This window comes from Halichondria panicea, chromosome 5 (assembly GCF_963675165.1).
Source record: "Halichondria panicea chromosome 5, odHalPani1.1, whole genome shotgun sequence".
Taxonomy (NCBI): Eukaryota; Metazoa; Porifera; class Demospongiae; order Suberitida; family Halichondriidae; genus Halichondria; species Halichondria panicea.
The window spans coordinates 5,963,789-5,987,740 of NC_087381.1; the positions used below are offsets into that span (position 1 = coordinate 5,963,789).

The 23,952-nt window shown below is 40.2% G+C and overlaps 1 protein-coding gene and 1 long non-coding RNA gene across 8 annotated transcripts in view; one reads left to right on the plus strand and one right to left on the minus strand.

The window, feature by feature from the left end:
- Window positions 1-22,047, minus strand: part of LOC135335860 (uncharacterized) — a 52,908-nt gene extending 30,861 nt beyond the window's left edge. For 2 of the 4 annotated variants that reach the window (XM_064531481.1, XM_064531480.1), the window contains exon 1: window positions 21,830-22,047. Coding sequence is in view for 2 of the 4 variants with exons in the window: in XM_064531484.1 (XP_064387554.1) it covers window positions 18,758-18,898; window positions 18,945-19,008 (205 nt within the window). In the remaining 2 variants the exon portion in view is untranslated. Of the gene's footprint in view, window positions 1-18,757; window positions 18,899-18,944; window positions 19,030-21,829 lie in introns of all 4 variants that reach the window. The other 2 variants (XM_064531484.1, XM_064531482.1) reach the window with 2 other exon arrangements.
- Window positions 746-6,744, plus strand: LOC135336132 (uncharacterized). 4 transcript variants are annotated; one of them, XR_010394742.1, is made up of 5 exons: window positions 746-1,089; window positions 3,283-3,807; window positions 4,828-4,903; window positions 6,233-6,358; window positions 6,414-6,744. It is a non-coding gene; the product is annotated as an uncharacterized LOC135336132 (long non-coding RNA). The 4 variants fall into 4 exon arrangements; XR_010394744.1 differs by having other exon boundaries at window positions 6,278-6,358; window positions 6,414-6,743; XR_010394743.1 differs by lacking the exon at window positions 6,233-6,358 and having other exon boundaries at window positions 6,414-6,737.
- Window positions 22,048-23,952: the final 1,905 nt, after the last annotated feature.

The following is a 23,952-nucleotide window of genomic DNA, read 5'->3' on the forward strand; positions in this document are numbered from 1 at the left end:
AGTATCTGCAGCGTATAAGATTGGCATGACCGACGAATGGCTTGACACAAAATTGTTGGAGTTTCAACTGAAATCTGCAAAACAGCCCCACCCCACTTCTGGTGCTGCAAAAAACAGCCCCGCCCCACGTACTTACTGCTGCAAAGAAACAGCCCCACCCCACTACTCAGTGAATACATGTATTAGCTGCTGGTCTACGCTCGGCCTCATAACCAAGCCAAGAAAGCTCGCTTCTACACTGCTGCAAAACAGCTCATGCCTCCAGCAAAAAGAGCCACTTCTAGTGCTACGGTGAAGCAGAATTGACATGCATCAAGAGGTCAAGGACTAGGTCGATCTAGGAACACAGAATCTTCCACAAAATGAATCTTGGACAATTTTAAAACCTGCATGGTTGCAAGAAGAAACTCCAGCAGTGCTGAACATTCATTCCTGCATGGCTGGACATACTTCTTGTTATTTCTCATGCGTATTAATTTAATTTAAATTTAATTGTCTGTCTAATTGCCAGAGGGGCGTTTTGCGGTCAGTGCAATATGACTTTGCGGTCAGTGCAATATGACTTTCAGCAGTGCAATATGCTTCATATTGCACTTGGCAACAACGTAGCAACGGGATATAAATATGGCATGTTGGACGAGGGCTGGGCAATAACTAACTTGTTGCTCAATGACGTTAAACTCGTCTGACTGGTCATATAAATCGTAATAAAAGACATGTGCTTTGGTGTATTCATTAGCAGACCTGCTAACCTCTAATACTAAATTTACTTGGTAAAATCAAAGGTTGTGCTTGAAATTAGATGTTTCTGCTTGATCAATTAAAAAACTCTTCCAATATAAAAATACTTACAAAAAAGTCTGGTAGAGCTGACATCATTATTGTTAATTTCCTGTTTATTTTGTGGGTTTTGTGCACATCCTGCCACATGGCTCATTGGATTTCCAATATTACTTCGGTTTGCACCTATAATTGGAATGTTTACATGTGCAGTATTTAGAAATCAAACAAAAAGTGTTTTGTGCTTGAAATTAGACCCCTTAGCCGGGATACCGGGAAGAGAGACAATTAGACCCGGATACTTGGCAGGTATGCATTAGTTTTGCTGAATTCCATAGTAAATTTTTAGGTTTTCTTCCCACTACAGTAGTTATGCCTCGAGGCGTAGCCGCACGAGGGATATGGTAAAGCTGACTGTTGTGTGTGTGTGTGTGTGTGTGTGTGTGTGTGTGTGTGTGTGTGTGTGCGTGCGTGCGTGTGTGTGTCTGTTCCAGCTGTAAGCCACATCATGTCCTATAAAATGCTGAGTTGTGACAATTAAATCATGCAGCTGCTAACTATACTCGCTGGCCAGTCCCATCATCACTTCTTGAGGCCAATCCTCAAGAAGTGATGATGGGACTGACCAGCGAGTCTAGCTGCTAACCAGGTTCTGCTTGTGAATTAGCAGGACAGGGTGGCAAGCCACTTGCAGTTGCAGTGCTGCTCTGTGAACTAGGCTCAACTGAAAAATACTCAAAGAGTGACACGATGATGATGGTGATAGCTGCTGAACAGCCTGAAACTCTGTGGGGGACCTTGGTCTGCTCAACCCCACGTGGCTTTGCGCATGCATGTGCACTGGATGTACTGAATATTTGGAGGTGGAGTTTTGAGTTGATCGTGCAATAGAGCTATCATATCAGCTAGATAGCTAGCTTAGCTTAGCTAGTAAAAGGAACTTGTGGAGCAGAGTCTGAGGCCAGAGGGGATGCTGGAGCACCCTCTGCACCCCTCTGGCTACGCCACTGAGCCTTGCACTAAAGCGATAGCTTTTTGTTAGCTACAAGACTCAGAAAATATCTGTTAAAACAGCCATTTGTGAAATTGATCTCTTTGAACACACCCTTTGTGGATGTAATGCGCATGCGCGCTCATTCCCCATGTGTGAGAAAATAGTATCCAAGATCCAGATCCAGATCCTCCTGGCAGAATCATCTTTTTCTTGAGGGCCTGGTAAGTCACAAAACACTACCATAATAAGTTATTCATGTACACAAAGTCTTTTCTTCTTAGATATTATATACACTGAACTACAGATCCTCATGGCGGAAGAATCAATTTTTTTCTTTCTTGAGGTCCTGGTAAGCCACATAATACAATAACAATATATAGATGCATGTAAACAAGTATTTTCTTCTCAGTGACTTTATTAACTTAAAAATATAAAATTCATTATAGAAACTACTATAACACTTGAGCGAAAGCATAACATGGCGAGAGGCATTAGCAAGCGCACACTTGTTATTATAGATATAATAATTCAAATGCAAATTTTAAAGAAAAAAGCTTACCGTATAGCAGGTAATTTTCGTGGGGTAAAATATTCGTTATTTTTTTCGCGAAATTTTAACATAGGTGTGGCTTACCGGAACGTAGGAATGAAGTGCGTTTTTCGAGTTGAACGAATTTTTTACCTCACGAAAATTACCTGCTATACAGTATTCCCCCTAATAAACTGAACACTCCAATACATTTTAGCAAAAGCATAACATGGCGAGATCGAGAGGCATTAGCACAGCGCAGCTTGCAGCATTCGTTTTAAAAGTAGTAGCCTATAAAAGGGACCAAATGAGTTATTAGATGGGATGGTGGGGCATAAGTCCCAAATGGATATCTCTTAAAGAAATCTACTGCACTTGCACTGTCATAATTATAATCCCAGTGCAATAATTATATGGTTGATTGCATGCAACATGCCCATATACTGAGCACTGGATGGCTTTGATCTGCCCACTCACTGGGCAACAAATTAACATGATATTGTACAATCATGCAGTTATAATTTACATCTTGATACACACATGATGTGCAGAATTGTGAAAAAGAGTAGGAAATTATCGACTATAATTTTTTCAAAAACTTGGATGTCGTTAATGGCTGCAATGAACAGTGCAGTGCCACCGGACTGCAGCTCTTTTCTCACTCTTACAGCTATGCCAACAGCTATAGTGTTCTAGTGCATGCATGAAGAGCTAACTACTAAGTAGAATAGCGACCACATTTGCTACACACAAGTCTGAAAAGTCTGCAACAGCCTTCAAAGTAAGCCATAACTTGAGAACGAAGCTAATTGCAATCCAAGAAAACATCACTAGAACTCTTACTTACCTTAAGCATGCAACATGTAACACTCTACACACACACACACACTACCGTATACCTCGCTTGCGCATGCGCACACCGAGGCATAATAATTATTGAGATCTCTGTAATTTAAAGTTATTGTTAACTCACATACAGTTTCTGGCTGCAAGGTCTCGATGGACAAACTTTTGCTCAGCCAAGTAGGCCATTCCCAGTGCAATTTGATGGCACATCTTTAATAGCAGTTTCCTCAATGCCAGAATCTGTGGAGAATGGCAAGACAGCTGATTGGTGGTGCTGTCATCATTGATCTCAGTATAATTATTTCGGCCCCACCCACCACTTGTTTGAGACTATAATTATAATCAGTATAACTATCTCTACTCACTATAGTCGCTATACATACAGAGAAGTATAATTATAGTACTTCCAGCTCGAAAATATTATACTGCACACCTGATCAATCTCACAGTCATCGTCCAGCTCAAGGATGCTCCTCTCTCTCTTAAGGTAGTCGAAGAGGCTCCCGTTTTCCATATATGGCATCACTATGGCAATGCCGGGACCAGCATCGAGGCACACCCCAATCAAGGACATGACGTGAGGATGGTGGAGGTCCTGCATCTTGTTCACCTCACACATCATGCTCTGAACATCTGACCACGAAAACAGACCTACAAGGTATAGACAATTATTAGCATGCAGACTCGTGAAGTTAGCCAGAAATTGTAGGGGGTCTAGGTGAATCAATGACAAAATGATTATAACATAATACGCTGACAACAACATAATTATACTATTATACACTGTAAAAAATGTGTAGTGAATATAACTGCAAGCGGTTAATTCAGTCATAATTAGCTAATTATATGTGTTGTTAAAATAATTTATTCCAAGGTGAAATAACTAAGTGGGTGTTAAATTAAATGTCGTAAGCCAAAATTATACTACCTGTGATTGTTTTAACAAACAGATAGGTTAAAGAAACATTTGTGCTATAGTACGTTCTTTGTGGTTGTTTTAACTTATTGTCTTATATCTGTATATAAGTATCTTATATCTGTATATAATACCCAGGTATTTAGTGTTTCTAGGCTTATTACAAGTCTAAAACAACCAATCAATTAGTTATTTTAAACACTGGCAGATAAAGCTAACTGGAATAGTAGCCTCGATCCCAGGCCGAGTTTTCGCTTTTATAACGGTTAGGCGAACAACTAGGCCTGGTACTAGTTGTCTGCGCATGCGTCAGTCGTTCGTCAGATTCTGACGAATGGATATTCTCGTTCACTTTCGTGACATTTATATTCGTGTACTATCGTGTACTAGAAGTCAGTTCCCGTTTTATCATTATTGGAATCGATTGGAATGGCTCTTAGCTGAAGCTTCTCTCTTCTCTGAAGCTTAGAAAACATTATTCTGAAGACTAAACAACAAGGGAAGAGGTATAAAGCTTTGTCAAGCTTGTTAAGGTCAGATATTTTTGTGTGGGCCCTATATGCTATCAAGTCTTGTTCATGTTTGGCAAGATCTAGGTAGACTATACTTTCATCATTAATATGGTGGATCAAGTGAAGAGTGTGAGCTAGAGAACTTGGTGCTGCCATCATCAGCTCGTCGTATAACCTGTTTAATACGAGAAATTTAATATGTATATAGATCTAAGCTACACGTGTTTAGAATGTCTACTTCTCTGTACAGGAGCAATGGCTAATGTCCAGCTATCCCAACAGTGCTCCTCTTGGCTATACTAACGAACAAGACTGGACAGTTTGAGGTAAGGGTTTAACCGTCTTTGGTTTCTTTTAATATTGTCCTATATTCACAGGATTGTAGTATGACCTGCTCGTTCGAGCGTTGCTGGGTAGCTCAGAGGCATCAAGAGAATACGTTTTCAAAATTTAACTGATTACGAGTTGGGGCCTAGAATCAGAGAAGTCCAGCAGCCTGCTAAATCTTTTTGAAACGTAATTTGAAGGCATTCAATCATCCTGAAGTTGCCCTGGGTCACTGTAATCGTGCTGCAGCACAACTGGCAACTCCCCAGGCCCTTGTGAAGCAGCTCTCTATGTGCATATTTTGTGTACTCACTCTGTGCATTTTCTGTGTACAAATTTCGAAATATTTTTGCCGACCACAAATACAATGAAAATTTGACGCATGTGCAGACAACTAGTACCAGGCCTAGTTGTTCGCCTAACCGTTATAAAAGCGAAAACTCGGCCTGGGATCGAGGTTAACTGGAATAGATACTGTGCAGCATTGAATATTTTTTTTACTCTTTCAACTTACGTTACCTGGAGTAGAGCACTATAGATCTAACTCTTTAAGTGTTACTGACAGTGCTAGTGAGAAAACAGTTGCAGGAATTGCTCAAAAGAAGCTTTTATAATTCCAAAAATATACAAGTTGTCTAAAGCCTGTTTTATACATACACTGGGAATAGCTAGTCCATTCTCTAGCTATAGTATTATGCAATGCAAACCAGATCTTCCAAGGATCCAAGTCAAGAAATGAGGTCAAATTCTTATAAGAGCCTGGCCTTTATGTGTGCGCATGCACATCAAGTCAAATCATGACAGTGTAGTATGCTTTAATTAAAGACATCAAAGAGTTACAATGAACTCTCATTCAGTTCCTATATAGTTCCTCTGTGTGCTTAGCTTTCCTGTAGACTTTACAACACTATTACAGCAGTTCATGGAGCTTCACAAAGGTCATGTGGTATAAGCTGGTGAAGTGACTTTGTTTTAGGCCATGCAAAGTCAATTTGTAGTTTCTCAGGCCCTCGCGCTTGGAAATTGGCAGCTTTACAAATATCACGTGATCTCAAATTAAAGGCACTAAAAGAAGAAAATGATAAATTTGTATGGTTTTTGGTCATGAATATAATTATGACTAAAATTAATAAGTAAAAATTATGCACTTCCGCTTATTGAGGAAGTTAGGGTGTGTTTTCAATTAAAATGCCTCATTATCATTAATATTTATAAATGCCTCAATCCGCTTGGAAATAATAGCCTGAGAAAATATTGGCTCAGTAGTGCCTTTTCCCTCGAGGGCCGCACAAATTGACTTTGCATGGCCTTATATAAATATTTTACAGCTCATTCTTGACTTGAAGCATTGGTTTGTTTGCCAACGACTGTAGAAAATGGACTAGCTATTCCCTTAACTTTCTGGGAAAGAGTAACTGCTTTACTGCATGAGTTGTGCAGAAATAAATATTAAGGTAAAGTGATTAGCTTATTAAATTACTATGATGATGATACAATGTATAATTATAGGGAAAGATGACTGCAATCAAAATGTGCTGCTGTGCGCTCTTCTGTCCACATGTGATGTGCTGTGCTGTGATAGCGAATATTGAACAGTAATGTGTTGTGTGTTATAATGCTGTGATTCTGTGTAGTTCGGCTAATCGATTCGTTCATATTGTGATTTGAATTTTAAAAGTTGTTTATAACTACAATAATTATTATACCCACATAAGAAATAACCATTTTACCATCTTGAAATATAACCGAGTCGTCTGGCTAATACGCCTACATTTCAATGCCATGGAGAGTGAGGTTATTTCCACATTATTGTATACTTATTATAATTATACAACTATTTAATATTAACGATTAAAAGTAAGGTTGTAAAATAACCACACAAATAATGGTTGAAACAATCGCTATAATATCTTTTAAAGAGGTTTATTTATAGTGGCCTCAGTTTCAGTAACTTTAACCTTTTACTAATGGTAAATATATAACTGTTCGTTTTTTGCAGTGTATATAGTAGGTGTATCAAGACTGGGATGTCACCTTTTAATGTCTTCACGGCCACTCCTTGCATAGGTGCATCGTTCCAGTCTATCAGAACACCCTTGTACACAATGCCAAATTCACCTATACAGGGAGAACCTCATAAATCATAAATTATAGGGAGAACCTCATAAATTCAGTGAAATGCACATCTTTGTTCACCTTGTCCAATTGTAGTACTGGATAGCTTCAATATTGAGGATGGTATTTTGAATGAGTCTGGGACGGACTCAGCAATCTTATCGAGTTCTGATTCTATTGGTCAGTGAAGATTGCATGTAACAGAGACTATAAACATGTAGCTAAGAACTTACTAACGAGTGCAGTATTGCCATCCACTATCTCTTGATATGTCCTGTGAATCATACAACCATAAAAGGAGATATTGAACAGCTATATACATACTATTATTTACCCAATAGCCACGAGCTCCATGTTTTGTTGGTGCATACCAATTGACAATGACTTCTTTCGAGAGTTTAGATACAAGTAGATGATAACTATCAGTACACACACGGCCAGTACAACGATGACGGCACTTAATGGGAGAACAATCTCCAGAGGAATTACATTTGCCTCATCAACTATGTAAGTCAGTCGCTGTTCCAGTACCTCAGAGATATTGCTCCCAACGGTCACCTGAAGGGACAGTGATACAAATTACAGTTTATTAGTCACTCACATTTATAACGGCTGTGTTTTCCCCTCCTGGTAGCTCCAAGGGGGCAGTACAGCTGATCTCACTAACTCTCTCACTGGATGTTAGGACACATTCCTCCCCTGCCACAGTCACATTTATTTCACTGGTCTCCACTGAGTCAAGATTGTCACCCTGGATACACACGATAACAATAGGGTCAGTATATACTGACTATATATAAACATACCACAATACGTAGGACGTACATCATGCCACTGGTGACCACTTGAGAGGAATTCAGTCTGAAGTTGGAGGGATCTGATTGGACACTGATGGGAAGGCGTGCTTGTGTGATGCCGGGTGGGACATCATCAAACAATAGAGCGTAGTCCAATGCGGTCAGCAACGTCGTCGACAGGTTAGGAGTGGAGCATGTGATGGTGGTAATGTTTACAACACTGCATGTAGTGTCCTCTCCAAGACTGCAGTTGCTCCTCTGCAGGGGAGAGTATAATACGTATCTATAAGAGTATGAGTGTTGAACCGATGTAGTAAACGTGGAGCATAATTATATATACTGATAGTTGTCACTATTCAATTAATGAGTACTGTTCAGTAAACTGTTAAGTGTTCTTGCATGGTTTGTATATAGCACTGCATGCCTGTATCAGGAACTGCGCAATCAGCATGTACGATTTCTGGGAAGTGTTTCTCGTTTCCAGGCCTTCCTTTTTCTTGCTGTTGCATGTCATTGTTCATGCAAAAAAATAGAAAAAAGAATAGACAAAATGAGGCAGCAAAAAAACCAAATGGGCATACAGATAAAAAAAAGTACAGTTAAGAAAAAGGCCTGCATGGTTTGGGAAATTGCATGATCTATATGAACATGGGCGATATCAGTGTAGCCCACAATCGTGACGTAAGGTATTCATTCTTCCACGAATTCAGAGCTGTACTCTGAGGTACCACCACTAATTAAGCTACTGCATGCAAGTCAGGGCTAGATGATAATGATGACTATAGGCTATTAGTAGATCTAGCATTTAGAAGAAAATAAATATACGGGTCCCGTAGGGGCCATTCAGTTCCACTCTAAGATTCCACTCTAGAATGCACTTCCACTCTGCAATTTTACTCTGGAATGCACTTCCATTCTAAAATTCCACTCTGGAATGCACTTCCATTCTGAAATTCCGTTGTGTTATTGTCTCCATCCAGTGTGAAAAAGCCATTTATAAGTGAAGTTGAGTAATATTTTGAGAGTGCATGGGTATTCTTACAGGCTAATCCGGCATGTGTTGTTAATCCCCAACAGCTACTGCATGTAATAATTATTCTGAAACATAGTTAGCTATAGGACACAATCAAACAACCACTATATTACGGTGACAGCATTGGGGACATGAATGCTAATGATCTGTCTCCAACACATGCACAAATTGTTACTAATCATCAATAAACGCTAAATTTCTAGCTGCACTTTTATGTTCATATAGCTGCCAGTTTTGTTACTAAGTGCCTGAACACGTACAGGACAAGATGATGTCAATTTGACCTTTGCAGTCTTGACATTATATACTTCCAGGCTACAACACTCTGGTTGAACATCAGAGAGGGCAGAGCTGGTGGGCGGGACTTTATCCTGCATTGAGGACACTATACTCCCATGCACACTCCTTTAATACAGATACCACACTGTATGTGTGGGGGGGGTCAGATTTATAATCTCAAAGAGATGTGTAGCTATACAACGGCTGAATTTCAGTAGCCCTTGCTACAGAATAGTAATTTAAATAATTATAACTACTTGCATGTGGGAGGTCATCAAAAACATGCACCATTCTCATCTGCAGAGTCCACTAATAAATACTATACACACACACAGTAATATATACCATACTCACAAACAATTTATCAGAGCAGCTTAGTCACTGGTTTTAATAGTAGACACGATCTTAGTACAGGATAAGGCCGACGCGTAATATAACATGATTAGCACAATGGAAGTGCACTCCAGAATGGAAGTTCAGAGTGGAATTTTAGAATGGAAGTGCATTCCAGAGTGGAATTTCAGTGGAAGTTCATTCTAGAGTGGAATCTTAGAGTGGAACTGAATGGGGATACGGGATACGGGCTTCCGTATAAATACATACACAATGCTAGCTTGCATGATAAACTATATTCAGTTCCAAGTTCATGCATGTCTGGCTAGGCTGCAGTTTATATTAGTCATAATATAGATCTCTATAATAATTATATGTGGGCAGTCCAACATCTCTATAGCTCTGCATGCTCATGCTCATTTTCACCCCCTTCTACCCTCAAGCGACTTCCCAATACAGGCTCTTCTTTTCCTCCATTTTTTTTCTTTATTACTATACCGTGTTGAAGGATTAATACTGGTACCCACACATACAAATTTCGCTATGAATATAATTTATAAAATCTGTAAAACCATAGATAGAACAGTAAGAGGGATTGGAAACGACCGGGCCCCCCTGTGTAAAAGGTTGAAACACTCCGCGTTATATTTTGCGCTCGCAAATATTTTCGTGGTTGATCGTTCTGTGTTGTATTTTAACTGTTTCTAGCTCTCCTATCCACTAGCAATCACTCAGAAGCTGGGAGGTACTCTAGAGAAGTAAATGTATACCACTGACAAGCTCTGAGTCCGTTGTCTTTACTATTTTTGTTGAGTTAAGCTTGAATTACTCTATGTCAACTTTTCTCTTTCCCTGCTGTGGAGTCAAAACAGCAAAGGACATTGCTTGACTTGGTTATTATGTATCTAAGTGCTACATAGAATGGCTTCATGCTATGGATAAGCTGTACTGTTCATAAACGTTTGCAGTATAGTCCTTCAATAGTATACTTTTAGTATACTTTTAGACACACCACGGGCCTTGACCTCTCACGACTTCATAGTAAGAGCTATTCCTTTTTTTATTTGTTTAGTGATAGTGGCTGAGTGGCTTAGTTGACTTTTTAGAGCTGGATTCTCTTTAATTTTTAGAAAAATCAACATTAAAAGTGATCAATTTCACTGTTTTCTATGCACAGCACATTGTAGAGCAGTCAACAGGTAATGAGCATGCTGACTATAAAAATAATCCTTTGTAGTTTTAGCCACACCCTATAACGCGGAGTGTTTCACGCAAACATTTTCGTTTCCAATCCCTCCTACTGTTCTATCTATGGTAAAACCAAGATGGTGGTCCAATTAGTTCTGCGTCAGTTTATGCAGCAGACAGCGTGCCTTGCTCTGAATTCATTTTCTAAAAGAATGTCAGGGAACGGTCAGAAACCAAGTACATGCATGCAGCTTTCTTTCTGCTCTATATATATACTGAGTAATCCACGGTATATGTTCTATAACTGAGTTGAGCTCTCTATGGGAGGATCTGGTTATTTCTGGCCTTCCAGTTATAGGTTGATACCTTGCCATGGATACTGCAAGCCCCTGGTTCTGAGCCTTCTCCTGTCCATAAACTGTTGCGAAAATGTATACATTCACCTATATAGAGTAAGTCGCTGAACTGTGTAATCAATCTTGTTTTGTTCGTGATTACCCTTTTACCTGACGCATTTTGATGTCTGACAGAGTTTGGCGACTTACTCTACACTATAAATCTATTACTCTACACTTATATCATCCAATGGGGGCGGGAGAAAGGACTGGTGACTCAGGGCTACAGCTTGTGTCTCTACCACAATTTGGGTAGAGTTTATTCATAGTTATTCTTACATGATCCAAACATTGCGTGAGGAGTAGATTGCATGAGATAGTAGAATTGCGTAGCCTGCAACACGTGGGCTTCTTATACAAATGTATATATATTAGCCTATTTATACAGATTATGCTAGTTTTAGGAAAGAGAAGATTGATGAAGTAATAACGACATCAGGCATTCAGCTAGGATATAGTCATCTATAAGAGACCAGCAGAGATAGCTGTGTTTCAGTTTTATAGATACATAATGGCAGAGGGCATGCAGCAGTTGAATTGCTACAGTCATAGTGTATAGTTGTCTCAAAATCACTGTCACTCCTAGCTCGGTTCAAAGAATTTTTACGTTCATCAGCTGTTCCATGCTAATCTAAAAGTTTTGTCACAACAGTACATGGATCCATAATATCAAAAGGCTGGCTTTAACTTTGACTCCGCTTTGAAGCGTAAGAATAAGGTTATGTTGTGCTACTGAGATAATTTTAGTATTGCAAGCCTTTCTTCGTTCTCTGGATACAAGGAACTAATTAAACATTGTTTCCCATAACCTTACTAATATATAATAGCTTCATCATTATCTGCATTATTATCTAGCTACTGCGTACTATAACTAGTCCATGTCCATGCAGTAAGCTCTACCTCTTTTTCTGGTGTTTAGCGAACCCCCCCCCCACCCATCTGTCCTGCATGCTCTTGCCAGCAAGTGTCTATAGCTTTTTTTTGGCTGTGTAGATTTAGTTTAAATGCAGTGAGCCCTCAAAGCAAGGGAGATGCAACCCCATCACCCGGTTGCTATGATACAGATCTACCCATTATATGCATGGTATATATAGTTGCAGGCTTACCAGAGGAGCTCCCGTTGGTGGGTAGACCTCCAACACATGCTGTTGTACCACATCAAAGTACAGTCCAGTAAAGGTTAGCATAATGCCTCCGCTGGAAATCGTGTTGCTAGGAAACACGTTCATCACATTGGGATTATTCAGATAACTGAAGAATAGTTCAGGATTGCTGATTATGGCAGCATCAATGCTCACCACCACTGTTGCATCAGAGAGGAGGTTTGATGCTGTGGTAGTGCAACGAATCTCAAGAGACTGGATAGATCTGCAGAGAAAGGTTTGAGCACCAGCTATTTATACAGCCACTTACTGTAATAATATATTGCAGGCATAGGTTGACCCACTGACGTTTAGAGATACCCTAGTGTCCTCCTGGTTACCCACGTCCAGTCCAGTCCCACTCACAGCCACTGTGGTCCCCCCAGCCATGGGTCCAAAGGTCGGAGTCACACTATTGACAGTAGGATACACTGCAGCGAACGAGCCGGCGTTTACAATGGCCTCTCTAGAGCCAATCATTAAAAAGAAGTTTTGGGGCCCTTCAGTTCCTAAGTTGGTGGTCATACAGGCAAATTGGCGCCCTGATATGTAGTCAGTATTTATGGGAGAGCAGGCGACGCCCCCTAAAGTAAGGGTAGAGTTTTGAATATCGGCAAAGAATACTCCGAGATCAGTGCCGTTCACAGTGATTTCTGTACCACCCTGAACTGGTCCTGTATATAGGGGGAAGTGCATGTAAGTCAGGATTCGTACCATGTATATATACACAAACACTCTAGGTTTGTACAGTTGAACCAAAAGAACTCATAGGTCTGGTTTGAAACTACAAAATATAATGTAAAGCGATCTCTCAAGAACGACCATGGACCTCAGAATGGCTCTCTACTCTGTACATCGAGCAGCTTCTTTGATCAACTTTAGCAATTTATAAACTAGAGCACTAAAGTACAAACCCTCAATCGGCTGGTAACATGATTATAAACCAGAAGAGTGATATAAGTGCATGTAGTGATGTATTACTATAGCACAGCAACTCAAGAGCAATAAAAACTAAACCAGACTGGAGGCATGCTGAGAACATATCGATAGAGTTTTAGTGGTACAACTAGGATCACATGCAGCAAAGAACTGGAGTCTTAGAGAAGTAGGATCCCAGAGTCAGCTAATAGCTAGAGCAAAAAAACAGTCACAATTCTAGCTTTTTATTGTAGTGACCCTCTTCTATTGTCTCTGGTACGGAATCACTTCAGCTGTAAATACGTATATAGTCTATCTTGAATAAATTAAAGGCCGCGTGTAGTATAAATGTCTCGAATAAAGGCCACGTGCAGCCAACGTGCGAAACAGAAAAACAAACAGCCCAACGCGCCTCGGGTAATAACACATCCGAGGCCGAATGGGCAGCCACAAGCAGCAGCAACATTTATGCAATCACGTAATCTTCGTAAGAAAGTAGCACCGTTTCAAGCTTCATTGCACATGAGAAACTTATGACGCATATCTAAAGACATCCTCTGTGTAGTTAAGGCCTGGGTCAGGCACTGATAAGATTAATTTTATTCATTACCAACATTTAATGTAGATGATGTAGATGATGTAGTGTTAATGAGATTCATAACCATTATTAATGTTATTCATTGCAATTGATGTCACGTGTCAAGAAGAAGTCAAGGTACTTGCTTAGCTAGCTGCTGGAACTATTGTACAGAATCTTTAGCAACAAATGCGGTGGACTTGCACAAGGTAAGACTAGTTGTTTAGGCCCTCAAAAGATAGAGTAGGTTGTCATGATTATATTTCCAGCGGGGGAAGTCAATATGTGCAAAACTGCCTTAGCTATACTGGCTTCTTTAGCTCTGACAGCCACTCTAGAGGTAGGCTATGCTGTGTATCTCAAGAATACAGTAACTCCTACTCTTCCCCCGCCGGATATTAGTACCTAGCAATGATAAGTTCATCTAGCCTTGTTTTTGAAGCTTGATCTTAGCATCTTCATGGCCGCATTTGTAGTTCTTCTTATTAAAAGTGGCATGACGTCATCACCATTTTTGGGGCTAATTAGCATAATTGAATTAAGCTAATTAGTTTTTTGGAAAAAGAAAACATTGAGCTTCATTTTGGATGCAGCATACACTGTATATTGCAAATAATACAGCAGTATGAACATAGTGTTAAATTTTGGTATTTACAGCCAGACCCGGGCCTTAACTACGCAGAGTCTCTAAACTTTCTCTAGTGCATGGTGCTTGTTATATAATTATATTGATGTATTATCAAGCATGCTTACCAGACATTGGAGTGAATGAGTTGATGACAGGGGCAGGACAATTGTCCCCCTCAGTAATGAAACTAGTATTGGAGCACTCTTGCATCACCTCACAACTACCCCCACACCACCCACATGGGAACTGTAGTCCGATTCCGGCCGCAATACATTCTGAACATCCACTGGCCAAATTACGACAATCATACAGAGTCACTGCATGTGTGTGTATGTGTGGGGGGGGTGAAATGGACACGGTAAAGCGTATGGCTGATCACAGAAGACAGTACCTTCAGTTAGTGGCACGGTTCTGCTGCTGACATTATTCCCCTGCCCTATCACCATGACATCCACTGGGGTAATACCAACCCCAGCAGAAAGCTTGAGCTATAATTATATACACAGAATAATAAGCATTTGGCATACACAGAAACATGATTGTAGTTCATGAATTGTACCAACTCACTTGTCCACTGCCCACTATACACAGAATGGAGTTCTCGTTCTCATAACGAGCTGTCAGATTAACTCCATTCACAACACACAAATACTCGAAGCCATCAGTCTAATGGAGAGAGGGAAGCCATGGAATAATCAGGTATAGCGGTCATGTGACTCACAGGGGCGATAAGGTTCCTGGTGATCAGTTGAAGGTCCAGGGGAAACCTCACTGGTTGACTAACACCTTGGATTTCATACAGAGAAAAAATTGACAATGAGGTCAAAAGTCACATATCCGTGTGTTCAGACACGGCCATCTACGGCATACTTCCCCAAGAAACTTTTTTTCAGACTCTCTGATATCCTTATAGGAACTGAGGTGCAGTGCTAGAGTTAGGGTTTTGCATAACACAATAAAATGCGAGTGCCGACAATTTAATGAAGTTTCAATGCGTTAAAAGCGCTAAAACAACTTAATGATACTATGACAGGGGCGTAACCAGCAATGAGGCAGAGGAGGCCCTTGCCTCCTGTACTATTGAACTACAATTGCAAGTGTCATGTGACTCACCTCACTAGCTTTTAATAGCTCTGGCTAGCAACTTCTGGATAACTGGCTAACTAGGTATAGAATGAGCAGAAAATGAGCTCTATCACTCTTTTATTGGAGATCGAAGAAGAGGAGGTAAATAGCAGTTTACTGCCTTTTGCATGCACTTCTACGCGATAATTAGTGGGTGTGGTTTCCAGACAAACATTTTTCGGGGGTGTTGCCTCCTTCCCGTAAAATTTCTAATTTCTAGTTACGCCCCTGATGAGTCCATAGCTTAGATATAGCTGTGTCTACTCTGTGGCTATATACTGCATCGGTAGATCAACCATGTATGCATTGCAGTGGCGGATCCAGAGGAGGGTCCATGGGGTCCCTTGACCCCCCCTTTTGAAGTTAGGCTTAAGCTCACCTTATATATAGTCCTACTCCTTGTCTGACTGTAATAATAGGTGCTGTATCTAGCCTACACTAGCCTAATGACTAGGCTAGTTGAGTATAGTAGTGAAGTATTGTAGCTAAGTCTGCTTCTACTCAGCTTAGTATTAAAGTTAGCTATAATGAATTGCTGAAGCAGCATTAAGTGTATGCGCATGCTCTGTGGTTATGGATTCCACGTGGTCAATTAATTTATACAAGCTGTGGAGTTTATAAACATTAAATTGATTATGACCCCCAAAGGGGGCGTGGCTAACATTTCGGCTCGCACTGGACCCCCCTTTCTGAAATCCTGCATCCGCCACTGTGCATGCATGCATCAAAACACGGCATGCAGCCTGAGCGACACCTAAATGAAAAAATTGCTCTGGAGTCGCACACTTTTACTTACAGTTACAGAAAGAGTAGAAATTCATCCAGTGATTATGCCTCGGTATGCATGCAGCGAGGTATACCATATAAGCTCTATTTAAGGCGCCACATAAAAATATTTACGCTGGTATATAGATGGCTGTATTCAGAGGTGGAAAATTATTTTTGTGGCTGGATGGTGTTAGTCATATGAATCAGCCGCCGTTCTTTTGGAACCACCGTCTGAGCACTCTTGTCATGAAGTCATTTCAAAATGGAATGTTGATTGCTCACAAAACCAATGGAATGTAATTAAATCGTGATCTTACGCCCACACATATTTCCTAATTGTTATACAAATCACCAAGCGAAGGCATCTCTCTCTACTTGTGTTTTGCTGTGGTGCTAAATCTGTGCCCAAGGACCCCTGCTTGCCTTGCTTATGCTTCGTAGCAGCTTCTATGTATGAAATGTTTACCATGCGTAATGCATGCGTAATGATTATCCAAATGCGTTGAGCAAAGTGCAGTTCTTTGCTGCCTCCAAGTTTATCACCTGACTGGACTTCTGCAATTTGATTGGTCAAGACGGAATTCCGTCTTGGCACATAAAACGATGACAAGAGTGCTCAGACGGTGGTTCCAAAAGAACGGCGGCTGATTCATGAGACTAGGATGGTGTGTCTTTAGAGGGCCGCCTTCTAATTAAACAGTTTTTCAACCTCTAATACGGCCACCTCAACGTAAATATTTTTATGTGGCGCCTTAAATGTGTGTGTGTGTGTTTGTCTGTGTGGACTGCTACAGCTGCTCATGGATCAATGAAGTGCAAGTAAGAGTTTCTATATAGGCTTCTAGTCATGTTTTCTTGGATTTTAGATTTGCAAAATAATGCTTCGTTCTCGATCGAGTTATGCCTAGTTTTGCTTACTGCAATGCCATTGCAGCCTTTTCAGAAGAGCACGTAGCTACTTAGTACTTAGCTCTGCACTAGAACGCTAGCTATTGGTAGCTGCAAGAGTGAGAAGAGAGCTGCAAGGCTCTGCTGACGCAGCCATTAATTTTAGCCCTGACTTGAACTTTTGGCATCGATCGTTTTTAACAACAATCATGGTTGATTAGTACCCATGCACTCTTTGAGTTGGCATGCAATTAATGTAAAAATGTTCATCGTGACTGTGTATAATTATAGCTTTGTCATCTCCATGACTGAGGCATCAGCACCTGCATGCGGTGCTTTCATTAATAATAGTGTTAGGGTTAAGATCTTTAGTTGGTGTGTCAGAGGGCGGAGGGGCGAGCGCCCCCCCCCTCCACATTTTCATCACCCGGATATGTTGTATTTGGTAGTGCGAATGCAATAAAGATATCTGTTGCTGTTGTATGTACTGCAGATTACTTATTCCTCAATTATATATACACACACGATATGCTTTAACTCACCATCGTTGTCTATAATGTCGATACGAATTATATTGCCGCCATTGCTTTCAATTGAAGCTAATGGTGGCACATTATCGGGATCTTGAAAGGTTAAAGTAACAACAAAATATTCCAAGGCTTCGTCAACCATATCATCATATATCAGTACATCTCCAGCCAAAAGAATCGCCCCACCAGCCATAAAATTCAGTGTGATGGGTGTAGTAAAGAAATCTATCCTGCCTTCACCTATATAGTTAGAGTGAATTAAATACTAAGGATCTTCAGCTTACTAGTGTTTGCTCTTGCAAATGGTCCGGTAGTTGGTAGAGGCCTAAATTTTTCAGTAGCAACCATGGGTGTCAGAACAAGTGAGATATCGGAGGCCAGTTCTACCTCATTGGCCACTGTCACCTCAACGGGGATGAATCTATTACCCTCATCCACAACTCTGTCGCTTTCTCTCAGCCGAAAAACGAGGGCTAATAATAAATTATGTAATGAACAAGGCAATTTTTATGATTTGTATTTAATAGTTACCAGTGCTATCCTGTATAGTGAACTCCTGCCTACTCCGAAAGAAAACATTTGGCAAAGATGGATCAAAAAGTGCTCGGTTAACATTTGCCACATTAAGCAGTGCCAACTCCAACACAAAAGTCTCATCTGGTTCCAATGCTACTCTGTCTGCTTGGAAGGTGATGGAGGTAGTTCCGCCAGGGTTGAGAGGTAGAGAAACAACACTCTGACCTATACCAAACTCACCTTCTGAAGCTGTTAGTGTGGAAGTAAGCATCATAAACTCCATTATCAATTTCTATTGCTATAACAATACCTGTTCCTTCCCCATTGTAGTCAATGCATGGCCACCCTAAGCTGTGCACTAGATGGACCCTTGAAGTATCCAAATGGAAAATCATAAGGAAATTGGGCCTCTGGTCTAGTGAAGTTGCCCGAGCCAAAGCCGTACACTGTACACAGTGACGACACAAGAAAAATACACGGAATTTAGCTTGTTAAATAGCTATAAATACAACAATCTATACAATTATGGCTAGACATAATTCAGTACATGTAATATAAAGCAAAACTAGTATATATTTAAATATGCTAGCTAAAAATTAACACTTATATATATAATTATACCTATGCACTGCAAGCATTGACCACCATCATTGTAATACAGTCCTGCATTATTATTGACACAACAGTTCTCAGCATTGGAAGGTCCCACAACAGCACCAGTACAGCCAGAATCAGTGAAGCATCCAGTGAATTGGGCCTGAGCTGCAAAGATATATCTTGTACATTATATAGCTATTGAATGTCTTACCAGCAGAAGTGGAAATGAGTAAGGTGATCAATGTTAGTAGGAGTTGATTTGAAAGTCCTATCATATTTTGGATTTTCTGCTCCTGCTATATATAATTGCAGCTGTCATGTGCAGGAAATAAAAACCGATGTCGGATACATACACCCCAAAAGGGGTACAGCGTACCCTTTAAAAATTACCTCACACCGGGCGTAAACTTACACCCATACATGAGTAAACTACCGCACACCGGGTGTAACTTTACACCCATACAGGAGTCTGGACTCACAAGCATAGCATACCGATCACAGCTCTAGATCTACTGAGCATGCGCAATCTAACCATAGCCACGCCCACAATTTCAGTACTAGCACTGGTACTAGCTACTGTAGCTGCAAACTTGTACATTTCCTTTACAAAACATGTCATTGTGGATCTTCCTTAATTCCATACTCCATATAATTATAGGTTGTAGAATTTTGGGAGTGTATATCTAAACTATAGATAGACTACACCTAAGAGTAGAATATGCGTCTATGTAACCTCCCGAGGCGCAAAGCCGAGGGAATCTAACCGTAACCAAGGTGGTTACTAAGACACATATTCTACGAGTGGGTGTGGTCTATCTAACTTGGACTTCATTGCGCATGCGCGAGGCGTGGTTATAAAAAGCCAGGTTTGGTGCGTAGCAACAGAAATTGAATTTGTGAGAGCTGGACGAGCTGGACGAGCTGTGAGAGACACCAGTTGACAGAAAAAGACAAAAGACGGCTTCAAAACAACGAAAAACTACAGTAAAACTTAGTAGAGCTTGTGAAACGCTTCTTGAAGATACTGGAAAGAACAGACAAGTAAAAAGACTGACTGCAACACTACAAGAAGAAGAATGAAGCTCTGTGGTGGAGTGTAGGGGCAGACTGGACCAGCATGGAACCTTAAAAAATTCAATAGAAAGTGTCAAGCGACTGCTGAAGTGTTTTTGATGTTTCCTGGCCCCCCTGCCCATGCCCAACTGGAAAAAGCAATACAAAGCAACAGTGGACATGGAAAGAATGGATATTGACTGAACAAACTATTGCTTTCTGTGTTTTTTATAATGTTTTTGTCATCTTCTTGTTACTTTCCCTAAAAATGTCATTCCAACTTTTGAGAACTTCCTGCAAATTATTTGTCACTTCCTGTAGAATATGCGCCCATTTCCTGTAGAATATGTGTCCACTTCTTGTAGAATAGGCGCCCATTTCCTGTAGAATATGCGGCAACTTCCTGTAGAATAAGTACCTTCTTGTAGATTATGCTTCCATGTAATCTAATGTTTTTAGCCAATCAGATCAATTACAGATGATGTAATGTAGTCTAAATGCTAAAACACAGCTATACATGACATCAGGAGTGGATGATGACATGCAGCTCCTTAATTGAGACGATGAATCTGGCTTTTACACTAACTGCATAGAATGCATAAAGACACAGACCCAGAACTACACCATTTACAGTATACACTCTGCAGTGGGATTATTTTACACCCCATGTTCACCATGTTTACATGCACCCCATTATCACAATTTTACACCAGCACCGGATTTACTCCTTAGAAGGGGTTGTTTTTTTATACCCCTCCTTGTGTTGTTTACGCCCCTGTTTTAACAGTGTAGTATAGCTGTCAACAAAGAACATAAAATTTATATGAGTTTTGTAGATCTATACTCACCACAGATATTCGTTATAGTTCTTCTAAAATGAGTCTCAAGAAACTATGCTATAGAGCATGTTAATTAAAGGCAGAAAAAGGGTTCCATGCATGGCCATGCATGCAGCTGGCTGCAACAATGAACATCATGTTCAGTTCAGTTCGACTTACTTAGTCTATCTTATCTATAGCTATAGAATGTACTGCACATTTATTTCATTATTGCTTGTTGTTGTGGAGCTTGCACACAAATATCTAGCTGCCAGCCCCCTTCAAGAATTGTTATCTTCAGTCACTTACATATTAGGACACTCCAAGTGACACTCTTGTTTCTGGTCCTGAAGTTTTTCTAATTGCATGCGGGTGGGCGGCTTTTCTCAATATGTCATTATCAATTTCACCTTATGAATCTCATTATTTTGCAAATGAAATCATTATCACACTATTTTGTACCACATGGACCATTCTGCGCATGCGTAGTAGAAATAATGAGATAGAAATCCAATAATGAGATAGAAATCCAAGAATAAAATCTGATGCGGGCGGTGGACCAGAAACCAGAGTATCACTTGGAGTGGCCTTAGTATATGCACATGGCCCTGATTTGTCTAGATTTAACAAGAAACTATTATAAGCAGTCTATAAACTTAGACTCAGCCTTGCGCCTGGCCCTATAAGGCCACTCCAAGTGACACTCTGGTTTCTGGTCCTAAAGTTTTTCTAATTGCATGCGGGCGGGCGGCTTTTCTCATTATGTCATTATCAATTTCACCTTATGAATCTCATTATTTTGCAAATGAATATCATTATCACACTATTTTGTACCACATGGACCATTATGCGCATGCGTAGTAGAAATAATGAGATAGAAATCCAAGAATAAAATCTGATGCGGGCGGTGGACCAGAAACCAGAGTATCACTTGGAGTGGCCTAATAGGCAATTATTGTATAGCATGGTACTAGCTAGCTGTTCAAAAGTGACTTATTATAGTTGTATGATAGGGGGGACATTTGATCATAGATTTAACCCTAGAGTAGGCTGTCCGGGGGGGGGGCAGCTTAACGGGGGGACCTCCAACACTCGGCTATGACACCGAGATCAGTAGATCTACTGTGTTATTTTAATGGTCACTTTCTTTTATACAATAACAAGTAGATCTAAACGTTATAATTTATGTGAATTATAGGTTATATTTAACATTATTCAACATTACCTGGGCTTAGGTTTGCTGGGGTGGCAAAACAACAGCTGAAAATGTTTGCAAGAGTCGACTGTTAGTTTATATCCTCTGCTGTCTGTTCAAGGCAACTTGTAACTTAATTGCTGTGGCACTAACTTATATAGCTATTCATGGAGCAACAAAGGTAGCTTGAGCTAAGAAAGGTACTCCTGCATGCTTCTATAGTGGGCTCTATAGCATTCATGATCAGGGGCCACTTCCTGGCAGCATAATATAACTGTGGTCAAATGCCAGTTAGGAATCATGTGTTGCATATGAATACAATTATTGTGCACTTTAATAATTATAGCTACTGCCATGTGCTAGCTCTATCACAAGCGCTTAAGCGTAATTATAAGCATATTCAGTTGCCAGCTGCAAAGTCTTAATTAACCATATCAAACTAAAAAAACATTTGCAATGTGAACGTTGCTAGGATTGCCAGGAAAAGAAAAGCGCGAAAAAGCGAAGAAACAAGAAATTCGGCGAGTGCATAACTCCAATCCGTTACAACTTCATTCACATGTACTGTTTCAATTTTTTGTTCGTTTTGTGCTTTTCCTGGCCAATCCTTCAGTAATTTTTATCATATAATTATAGTGAATTTTTTGCAAGATGTTTTCCCTTACAGTGTTGAGCAAACATGCAAGTGTTGGATGTGTGGGTGGATGATTGTGAATTCAGTTATTTGGGTTCATTTTTACCCAACTTGTATTTTGATTCTAAAATCATTATCAACAGTAGGCCACTCGGCTGTACATGTTCATGGCGTTGTAACGGATTGGAGTTATGCACTCGCCGAATTTCTTGTTTCTTCGCTTTTTCGCGCTTTTCTTTTCCTGGCAATCCTAGCAACGTTCACATTGCAAATGTTTTTTTAGTTTGATTCCCTTTCTTTTTCAGTACAGCAGTATTTTTATACTCTTCAATAATGAAATGTGAAATGCCTAAGAGGAATGTCAAGAAGCAAGAGAAGTTCAAGAAGAGAAGAGAAGACAGGCCATGCAGACTGGAATATATGAACACATAATTCTTATTACAGTGTTCATTTATCTATGCATGTTAAATACTGGAGTGTATACTTCAAAGTGCAAAAGCATTGGAGGCCTATGGTAGATCTAGCCAGTAGCATACCTGAGTTGAGAATGGAGAGAAGTTGGAGAAAAGGACTAGGGACTGTTCGATGTCACAGCCGGTTAACCAGCCACGCCCATCTCATAAGTTGCCATGTGCGTTGCTGTGGCAGTCATTTAAAGATGGCGGAATTGCGTAGGTAAGAAAAGTGGAGCCTGAGAGGTCATCTGCCTCTTGGAAGTGGACGCAATTCTGAGAAAAACGCCCATGGTCCGGATTCTAGTCGACTAGAGGCTGTATCTAGAATCTTCTGAACATGTCTGTACAAGGAGGAAATGCTTTCCAAGAAAGTTACTTACTTACTTACTTACTTAGTCAGTCAGACAAAACGCAGTGAAATATGAAAATAGTGCAATTTTTCAAATATCAATAGTAATGCATGAGAATATTCATTGACTATAATTTCACACATTTAGACAGATAAAAGGCTAACTAAGCTATCTGTCAACTCAGTTTCTTGCTGTGGCCCTTCCCTGCAGAAATAGAGCAGTCTAAACACGAGTCAAAATTTGTGCAATAATTGAAAACACACACAACTGCACTGTCAATCCTATGTACAACCTACTGGTTGTACTAATAATTATAGACGATGATGCCACGTGCAAGAATGTTGGCCTCCATTAATTAACGACCACCTCCAAAGAGCAACCACACGCCTAGTACTCAATAAAGTCAACCCACAATTGGGTAGTAGAGCTTCCAATTCCTGCATGTGCACCATGCAGCGGTACAACTCGATTGTCATTTGTGTATAATGTGGGTAATCACGGATTATTATGAAACAACAACACACGACAACCTACGAAGCCAATTAAACACAATATGAATAAACAGTGTTACAGTAGAATGAAAGATGTTACTTGTATCAATTAAAACCGTCTACACAGTGGAACCACGAGAGACACCTCTATATATAGGCCTGAGCTAATTATTCGGGAATAATTTTTTGTCAACATCTATTGCGCATGCATGTGTGAAGTGGA